Genomic DNA, 10975 nt, shown 5'->3' with positions numbered 1-10975 from the left:
GTGTGTGTGTGTGTGTGAGTGTGTGTGTGTGTGTGTGTGTGTGTGTGTGTGTGTGTGTGTGTGTGTGTGTGTGTGTGTGTGTTTGTGTGTGTGTGTGTGTGTGTGTGTGTGAGACACAGTTTGAACTTATATTGCACTGGGATTAACAAATTCCAACGACAAAGTCACAAATAATTTTCGCTTCTACATGCAATGAAAAGAAACATTTGAAACCCTGGCTTTGTAAATAGGGCCATTCATTAATATTTCTCTCGTTAATACACTACACTGGTTGGTCCGTGTTTGATATTTTATTTTTATCAACATCAACCACAGTCTAAAAATGTTTCAAAATAGATACAGTGAAGATGTACTGGTCTAGAGTAAATAAATAGATAATATCTGTACTTACAAGTACCTTTGAGTGCCTTGGCAATACAGATATTATTTGTTTCACACGATAACACGCATGCAAATAGGGTGAGGAGTTATTTTTACCAACGTCACACAGCTAAGTGGTGTGGTTTAAAAGGGTACAATTTTGTGTACTTGCCCTGGTTTTTCTGTACTGTTTCTCTTGCAACTTTGCTGGCTTCATGGCTTTACAGAAAGTTAATGTCAAAGATGCAATACAGGAAAAGTGGTACATCCGACAAGTGCCTACAATGTAATGTAAAGGTGGATATTTTCACGTGAGTAATTTTTTGCGGTCGGCCAGTTAAGATGAGTTTCACATGATTGTAATTCCGCAGAATCAAGACATGAACTACTGGAACATAAAGCAAGCAAAAATATTTGTGTGCTTTTGTTTTCACACAGTCTTCTGGTTGCGCGAAATATGCAAAAAATTTCATCACCCTGAAAATTTCCACTTTTACAGTACATGGCCTCAAGGCAACTTATTTTAGGAAGCTTTACCAGTACTTTGCTGCCATATTGCAGTACAGAATGTGGTGACACAGTACAGACAGAATCTGGTATGGTATAAACCTCTGTCATCCACAAACGAGGCGGTAAACCCCAAGATTTTGATCTTCTGGCAAGACAATGCAATAACAACAGTACAAAAGTGTTCAGAGATGTAGTGTATTCCTGCTGAATATCTCTTTGTGGCAGCGGCAAAGCCAACTGTCTGTTCACTGTTCTACATGACACATCAGCCACACATTTCTTGAAATGAAATAAATTGAGCTCCTCCTGCACACGTTTTGGGATTGATTCGTACGTACAAAATGTTGCTTCGGTTGTTTTCTATTAAAGTTTCAGCAGAGCCAATTTTGCACAAATACTTGTCCTCACGGCTGAGACGATTAAGGCGAGAATCAATGTCCGTCATCCAAGCGGGCCCGTTCCTCTGGGTATTGTGCACACTGGACAACGCTGGCATAGAAAGACGAAACCCGCACCGATCAGAATTCATCTTCATCCCCCAGCTCGAGGTACTCATCGTACGCCTGCCGATTGCAGCTGCCCTCTGGCGAGAAGATGTACTTGTGGAATGTGCCGTCGATGCACACCGCCACCACGGAGGACTGGGGTCCAAACGCGCACACGCAGGCACACTCGGCCGGAACAGTGAAGTTTGTGATGCCCCACTGGGATTCGGCATACGGACCAAGCAGACCCACTTTGGCTAGCCTGTGTGGCACATGAGAAAAGAAAATGACTGAAAAATGATAGTCTTACAATGTAATGATGATAATATAATGGTGATGATGATGATTATAATAATATTAATGATGATTATAATAATACAATTGTATTAATGATGATTATAATAATATTAATGATGATAATAATAATAATAACAACAATAATTGTCATTATAATGATATCAAGAAATAACATTTATAAAGAACATAATATGGGCATTTCTTAAAGCACATTGATACAAAACAAAAGTCGAATTAATGTACAGAATGTTTAAAAGAAAAGATTCCAACAGAACACTCGACAGGGGAATGCATTAAGCCTTCTTGATACCACAAAAGCAATAGTGGGCAATCATGCAATATGACAGCATTTCTGGAAAAGAGTTTGAAAGAAAAATTGTCTCAATCTTTGAAGCACACACGATCAGGGGCGGATCCAGGAATTCCATAAATGGGAGGCGCCTTTACAAAATCAAAGGGGGTGCACATGTCTCCCCCCCCCCCCATTTTTCATCAAGCGCTCATCAAAATCAAGGCTCTATGGCGTTAAAGAAAAAAAGAAATAATATCCCAACAAAACAAAGCGAAACACAACAAAACAAGGACCACAATACATCCACAAAGTAAGAAACTGGCAGTCAAATGCAGAAAAGTGGTCCAAGCAAAAATTTTTGCTAGATCATATTTAACTCTGTGCTGACTGACATTTGGCCAGCCTCGTATGGATGATCTCCAAAACTTTATTTGAAAAATAAAACATGTATGCTACTCAAGATGACCTGTTGAGTAAGGTGTCTTTCAGCACAAAGATTAAACACATCTGTAAAAATCAAGGTTCTAATATGATTTTGTGCAAAAAAAAGAAGAAAGAAACAACAAACTCACAAAACAGAATGAAACACAACAAAACATATGTATGATCCACCACGTCTAAAACTGAGAGCCAAATGTCAAAAGTGGTCCAAGTGTACATGTTTGCCAGGCTATATCCATCTAATCGCTGACTGGCATTTGACTAGAAAACTGCATGGATGATCTGAAAACTTTCACTTGAAAAATAAAACCGATGAATGCTACTCACGATGACCTCCTGTTAAGGGAAGTGTCTTTCAGGGCAAAGATGTGAACAGTTCCCTTGTCACTTGATGCACACAGGTATGATGAATCGTTGCTGAAATTTATACTGTCGGGTGCAAAGAAATACAGACAGAGCTAAACATTGTATGTGTTCCTTGTTTGAAAGTCATCTAAATAGCAGTAATATTGATAATGATCACCATGATGATGATGATAATGACAAGAAGGATGAAGAAAAGGAAGAAGATAAACAAATTGCTTTATACAAAATGTTCCAAAGCACTCAACATAAGAACAACATTACCAGTCAAGTTAAAACAACACAAGAAATATTCAAGATATTAGGGGTCTACTCATACAATCTTCAATAGCAGGTTGTATTCTATACTGCAATACCATGAAACTTAAATATCAACTCCCCTCCCCCCCCCCCCAAAAAAAAAAAAAAAAAAAAAAAAAAAAATTGTAAAGCAGGGGAGGGAAATTGAGGCTACTCTCAGTCTTTTGATATCTACATATAATATGAGATACTTGTACTTCTGGATAACCTGGACTTCAGAGTGTTATAAAATATTTCCCTGATTAGTGACATTAGCCACAAACACAAATTTCCACTTTGCTGAGGTAATAATCAAAACTCATAACTTTTCCATTAGTTTGCGCACGCGCACACACACATACACACACACACACAAAATCATGTTTTCAGTTGATGGTCGCAGCAACTACAACCCTTTCCCACCAAAAGTTACCGTTACAAAGTTATTGGAGAACAACACCATTTCATGTGAAGGATATAACTGGTTCTTCAGGGAATTAACAAAAGATATGTGTGTAGGGCCACCTTACTTGCACGTGTGCTTGCTACCAATATCACACAAAAATTTGAAGCTTCGTAAATTTCATAACTTATTTCAATTCCAATTGGGATGAATCCTCTTTCATTCCATCTCTTTGATTTTACTCTAATTTAATTAAAGGGGAGGTATAGTTTTGGTTGAGATTGAGCTTCAGGTTTCCAACAGTTTTCTGAGATACTGAAAAACCTCTTATAAAATATGAAAGAGCATACAATTCTAAGAGGAATTCAAAGTTTACTTGACAAGAATTAATTTTAAGATGGCTGAGATATCCAAAACCATAGAGGTCATGATTAAAGGTGGGACCCGCCTTTTATCATGACCACTTTGTTTAACTTTGATTTTGGATATCTCAGCCATTTCAAAACCGATTTTCATCAAATAAACCTTGAAGTCCTCTTAGAATTGTATGCTCTTTGATATTTCAAAGGTGGTTTCTAATTACACGTATCTCTCAAAAAATTTAGAATCTAAATCCCCCTTCTCAACCAAAACTATACAATCCCTTTAAAGCCAACTTGAACTTATTGATGCTGAGCCAAGGACATCTTGGCACCCCTTACCAGTAGAGGGTCGCTGGGTCAGAGCCCCTCCTAAGTTCCACCACCTGCTTCCGGTAGGTGGAGTCAAAAACCCGGATGAGTGTTCCCTGCATGGAGTTTACAGATTTGGAAAAAGAACAGGACCATATTTTATAGAGGGCAATGTCTCACAATGTTTCCTGTAAGTATCTAAGCTGCATGGTACTACATGCTACCAGAGACTAATGTTGTATAAATACAAAGCGATGAAAACAATTAGGGTTTGAAATAAATACTACATGCTTCATTAAAACAAGTGAAAAATCTGTGATAAACCAGATTTTCCAAAACACATTTCCCATAAACTGTAAGGTTAGAACAAACAATTCCATAAACAGCTCTGTGACAATTGTTAAGATATCTTTGAGTGACAGAAGAATCCTCAAACAATTGGATGCTGAAGTGCTTTGGTTTTTTTCTTGGTTTTTTTTTCATACATTTGAATATCACTGCACAGCTCAGGCAGAAAAAGTTAAACACTATGAATTTCAGCCACAACATATTAAACAGTGTCATAAAACTTGGGAAAAAATTCTCATAAATAAAAATCATTTAATCAAATGATTCCTACTAGGAGCTGAATACAGAGAACTCCCATTCAAGCAAAGTCCTCCGGACCATCAGTTTTCGTTTGTAACACAAAATTTTGTAAGAACAGAGGAGTAAAGTAATAAAGATATATAAATGATAATTTTGGGACACAAATTTGTAGTTCATTGTACTGAGAATTTTGTTATAACCATGTTCGTTTTAACAGGAATGCACTGTAGCTTAATTCATTGTCTATCCTTCAAACTTAAAGAATGTAATATAAGAATGAAACTGAGCTCCCCCCCCCCCCCCCCCCCCCCCACCCCAATGCTCTAATTCAATGGGAAAGTTCTACCTTTGTGGAAGCGGTAGCCACCAGCGAGCCCTCCTGGTTGATGGCAATGCAGTGGATGTCCCCTTGGTGGGCGTTGATCGTCACCGGCGCCGTCGACTTCCCGGGCTCGGCTGACACGAGATCGACGAGCTGGACGCTGCCCTGCTTGTGGCCGGGGAAAGCCAGGAGGGCGCGGTCTGTTGATGGACACACCTCCAGGATACCTGATGAAAGTGAGTTGTGGGAGATGATGGTGTCAGTTTAATCCTTTGAATACCACTGAACTCGGTGTGCATAGATCTTCACATTCCCTCGATTTACTACTGACATATGTTAAGGGTAATATCATTCCCTCTGCGTTCTGAAAGAGGCAAGCCAAGTGTTCCTTTATAAATGCTACAAAAGTGGAAAATATGTTTAATTTTCTATTTGTTTTCTATATATTGTAGTCCACACATGACATCACAAACTGTCGTTTTCTCATCCAGTAATGGCAGCACCAAAACTTTGAAAATTCATACATTTTCCACAGATTATCTGACTTTCCACAAACTTCAATGATGCTTACTACTAATATGACTGCATTCCCTCAATCCACATTATATATTTGTGTTTCATTCTCCTTCAGCCCAATAAACATGAAAGCAAGCCATAGACCTGTCCTTTGGTGTAAGAGTGATCAAACACTCCGGACAGAAGGGTCAAACTCTGACCTCTAACCTGACCTACCGTTAGGGTTGGGTCTTGTGTCAATTGCCATGAGCTTCTGTGGATTGTGAGGAAAGCTGTAGACAAAAATCTTGGTCCTCAGGGCAACCACCAACCTGAAAAGCAAAGGAAATTTCATCAGTATGAAAGTGTACACATTATAAACTGCTCATGTATGCACAAATTTCAGGTCTGCGAAAATTTCCCCTTTTACAGTATTTGTATAAATGGAGGTAAATGAATGGACTGGTGAGTGACTTCAACAAACAGCTGCATGAGATTTGCATGATTAGGGTGGGGTGGGTGCCTGCCGATATCATAAAATGCTCTCCAGGAAAAGGTGATGATGTTCAAGCCAAGTTTCTGCTATGTTTTCACCAAGTTAATAAGATTGTCAAAACTGATATCTAATTGCACAGAAATGAGTATGCTTTGAGATCCTTCTGGAATGTAGTCAGTAAGCTCCTAGTCTCAATTCTTTCGGAATAATGAATATGCCAAATATTTTGCAATGTTTTTATTTTCGTGAATTTCACGAGTCAGGTGCTATTTCGAAATTCAAAGACATGCAGAAATAATTACTCTGATCCCGATATGAATGTGATGAGCATGTATACATTTCTCTGTTCAGTCTTATACTCCATGATCGCGAATTTAAGCACTCGCAAAATCGTCTGGAAGTCCCAATTCGCAGAAATCTAGACTCGCTAAATATATATGACGTATACCAGGGCGTATACAGTAGCATTACTCACAATACACTGAACATATATTTGGTCAGATAACCATAATCAGTCTGTTCACGGTCTTGAATACTGATACATGGCATTTCATGAGCCAGGAGCGGCATACGAGGCTTGTACCTTTCTCTCGTCAGTCGGACTGCAAGCACAGCGGAGGGGAAAGTGAATTCCAGAATGAACTTCCTTTTCCGATCATCCCAGATCAGGACAGTGTTTTCGGCAAACTTTGGTGTCATCCCGCCGGCTGTTTTCCAAAAATGCAAAGACGGAGAACCATGTCATCAGATACAAGGTGGGTTATTAGAATGTAACACAACATTGCAAACACATCCTTCAAATATAATTTCACCCTAATGCACATGTGAATTACATGCATGACACATTAAGTAGTATAAAACACACATAAACTTGATAGCACACATTTATCACAATCATTATCCAGGTGATCACCTTTGGAAAGTAATTATGATATACTTTTAAGAGGCATTAATGTATATATTTGCTTCCAGATATGCCAGATCACACTGACATATCAAGATAATGGATAACTAGCTATCCCACATAAAGAATTTAGCGTACGTCTCTCTCACACAAACTTCAGAATGCTGATACATATATATACCCAATATTGCAGCCAAGGTAAGGGGTTTCACAAGCATGTACCGAACATGTGGATGCCTTTGTCTTCTATGTACAACTTAAACCCAAAAGCTGTCTGTTCATATACATCTTGATTTTGACAGATATATTTGCATATGTAGGGACTTTCCCCAGCAAGGTGTTGGTAGTCTTTGCCTTAAACAGATTCTGATTACTAGGCTTGAAAATATATGACACGTCATCTGCATTTCTTTGATACATTTACAAACTTTGTTGAGTAGACTAGCTCATAATATGACTGAGATTTTAGAGCAAAGTGAAATACGAAGCTGAAGGTTTGTTTTTTGGTGTTGTTGCATCAATAACTTGAAGCAAATATTTTGAAAACCAACATACAAGCCATTCTATTTAGTGTGAACACTAGACTGCAGCATTGTTTTGAGGAAAAGAACAACGATAACACTGTAATAAGCACCATTTTGGTTCGCCATTAGTGATAGGTTAACTGTAAAACCAGAAACAGTCAAGACATGAAAATTTCACAAATTGACGGCCTTTATCATTGCATGAAACTTTCGCAAAATGCCAGCCATGAAAAGATTATGACTATGCTTCATGCACAATGTACTAGCACTTAATACATTGCATAGACAAACAATTTTGAGTCAGCTTTACTTTTGTAAGTCTTGGCTACATGGAAAATGCATGAAAGTTTCATTACAGTACTTACACATATTATACACAAAAGTCACTGTCAAATGGAACATCTTCCAAGGTGATGTCAATGTGTGAATCATCGGAATTTGATGCTGTAGCATGAATAGTCATAATCAATTTTATGGATATGAATTCTCTTTTAAAGCTTTTGTTTTCAAACATCTCAAAGCTATGTGCATGCTGATAATTGGCAATGGATACTACCATGCTACACCTCTTTATGCAGATCACATGATTAGACTTCTTTCTCACTTACCAACAATTGCTATTAAGTTAGTTCTGTGAAGCATTTCCACCTTTGCCACACTGCCCACATCTTCCTTGTCTGCAAAAAGGACAGGATAACAAACAAACAACAAATAAACAAACAAACAAACAAACAAACAAACAAACATTATGATTGATGGTAAACATTTTTCAAGAACCATCAGCCATGACTACGGAAGCCCTGAAGTGATTACATTTCTTTTGAAGATGAAGCTTGACAGAGGTGAACTGTGTTTTAGATCAGAATATTGGAATCACCCTCATGTTTACACTAAAACATAAAAGTGGGAAGGGCACTAAGTTTTGCATAATCAATGTTTGTGTAATACAATTGTAGTTGAGTGCATATATGGAATTCTACCATCATTCTAACATCTTATGTACCAAGTAGGTGAATTACTTACAAGGAGTAGGGCTAGAATATGGCTAGAAGAGGTTTTTTGTTTTATTCCTATATAAAACCACCATGCAAACATAAAAGTTGTTATTGATCCTTCAAAACAATCTTGAAAGAAATGATTTAAGGCACCAATAATTGCTATGATTTACCCTTGTTTTATTTTCAAAAAAAATTACTGCATTTCTCACATCAACACTCTTTTGATAAAATCGCCAGTGTTTTGCAAGTCATTTATAGGGTTCACTGTCGCGTGTTGTAAAGGATGCTACATCATTTGAAAAGTAAGGAAGGAGTTGACATAAATGCCCCCCCATACACTGTACTTAAAACTGGCCAGATGGGTACACAAACACAACTTTTACCTAATCTCAGCTTGAGAGCCAACGGATCTACATTGTAGACTCTGAGCCCTGTCTCTGTAGCACAACTGAAGCAACCTAGGTAAGGAGCAAAGCAAGAATCACATTAAACATCAGTGCATCAGCAAATCATTTGCTTCTTGGTTGAATGCTGACCAGTACAATGCTATTGATGAGGACAAAACAGCAATGACAATGACAAACTGTAGACCTGCAATGCCAAACCTACAGTATGACACAGCTATTATGCAAAAATTGTTGTTGTGCACATGCACGAGGCAGCTGTTCCCATTGTCCAACCCAGGAGGATGCGCATCATAACCATACATGTAAGCTTCACATATCTAGAGGTCACCAATAATAGTAATGATGACACAAACGATGCTATGTTGCAAGCGAAGTATCAAGAAGTCACATGAGGAGTGTTTTACACTGAAGCCTGTTCCTCACCACTGTTATATTCCTACAAGAATTAGTCACTTGTAAAAGAAATCCATCCTTTTGCAAATCTCTGACCAGGTACCAACTTCGATGACTGAAAATCAGCAAGATGCATTGGCCATGCTGTGCAATGCTAATTTGGCCCTTAACTCCCTTTATTAAAGGAAAGTATTAATTTAGCTAAGAGCAATGACAGTTCTGATGAGACAAAACAATGTTTAACGACAATCAACATCATTATCATGGATAATTGCAATAACGAACATGAATATAAAATGTGTACAGTAGACTCCCGTTAAAACAAAGTCCTTGGGACCGGCAGTTTTCTTTGGTTAAGGAATATCGAAATTTTGCTATTAATAACCAAACAAATAAGCAATAAAAAACATAGAGTGGATAATGTTGCGGTCTGAACTTTTACTTTGTTGTAACCAGAATTTCGTTATAACTGTGTTTGTTATAATGGGAGTGCACTGTAATTGCAAATTCTGTTTTTCAAACAGTTGTTGTTACTATTTCATTTTCACATTGTACAAAGATGAGACTGATGTGATAGTTGTTGCTATCTTTTTCTTTACATAACAACAACAAAAAATGAATTCCTATCCTTATCTCTAATATTCCATGTTCCTTGGTGATAACACTGCAGTGATATTTTGTTTTGTTTGTGTGCTTGTTTGTTTTTGTTACCTTGGTCCTGATTGAAACGCAGGCTGAGGATGCCCCTGGAAGCCATCTTGATTTGCAGTGCTTTTGGTGCCGTTTCTTCCCACCACCAAAGATGAATATGGTTAGCACAGAGCTGGACAGACACCTAAGCTATAGATATCTTTGGAACTGAAAGATACAGCAATGTATCATTAACATCTTTTCCAGGAATTCAATGATCTCTGGCTGAAAAAAGTGTAACCTCTTCAATGGGTATGACATCTTCCCCTACACTGGTATACAACTTCAAGTTATGGCCATATGCAACTTGATCATTAATGACAAAGAGAACAGTTGGATCAAAATCTTCCATGTAATCATGCAATATCTCAAAGACTTGAATTATATCTGCATGCTCCCGTCTACACTCAAGGGACGGTATTCCACTAGAATCAAGTCTCTTATATTGGTATAACTTCAGATAAAAACATGGTTGCTCTCATCTGAACCGATTAAAGCTTTTTGTATCACTCTTTGTATTCCATGCACAAGGACAAAATTCTGAGGGTTGTTTATTAAACTAGGGCCTTAAACAGTATGATGAATACTTTCTTATGGTCAGGTGTCTCCTGAGTTAATGTACTTTTGATCCGACCAAGTACTGTATTTGCTTAATGGCAACAATTATGTGTACATGGAGAGCATTAAATTCAGGTCAGGAGAAAAATATAACCCGAGATCATTTTCCTCTGTGACGTCTCAATAACCTCAACAGTATCATTCTCATGATCTGAATGCATTTGGTATTGATGCTGAGGGTTTTTACAACCATGGCATGGTGCATAACATGACATTTTCAACAAAGTTCTGAATTTGAGCTGCCATACACAGCAAGCCACGCCTCAAACTTGTGGATGGTTTGCTGTTCAGTAACTGCGAACACCAGGATTACTTATCGACTGACACACAGCATTTGGCATCATCTGCAAACACTGACAATCGTGAAACAGCCTCACATTACATCCATTATCATCTGATATATCATTCACAAATAAATATGACGACCAGTATTGGGCAT

At 38.0% G+C, this 10975-nt stretch overlaps 1 protein-coding gene across 1 annotated transcript; it reads right to left on the bottom strand.

Moving 5' to 3' along the window:
- Window positions 1–256: 256 nt before the first annotated feature.
- On the bottom strand, window positions 257–10500 carry LOC139734624 (WD repeat domain phosphoinositide-interacting protein 4-like). Its single transcript, XM_071645407.1, has 9 exons — window positions 9940–10500; window positions 8812–8886; window positions 8039–8107; window positions 6586–6709; window positions 5744–5838; window positions 5036–5238; window positions 4132–4217; window positions 2713–2814; window positions 257–1617 (listed from the first exon to the last, which is right to left on the bottom strand). Exons 1-9 carry the CDS (start codon window positions 9983–9985, stop codon window positions 1389–1391), a joined length of 1029 nt encoding a protein of 342 aa, XP_071501508.1. The 5' UTR covers window positions 9986–10500; the 3' UTR covers window positions 257–1388.
- Window positions 10501–10975: the final 475 nt, after the last annotated feature.

Source organism: Diadema antillarum, unplaced genomic scaffold (assembly GCF_040938485.1).
Source record: "Diadema antillarum isolate AM-2024a unplaced genomic scaffold, OU_Dant_1.0 seq00000536_RagTag, whole genome shotgun sequence".
Lineage (NCBI taxonomy): Eukaryota > Metazoa > Echinodermata > Echinoidea > Diadematoida > Diadematidae > Diadema > Diadema antillarum.
Note: the sequence above shows the minus strand (reverse complement) of the source record. Positions and strands in the feature narration are given on the sequence as shown.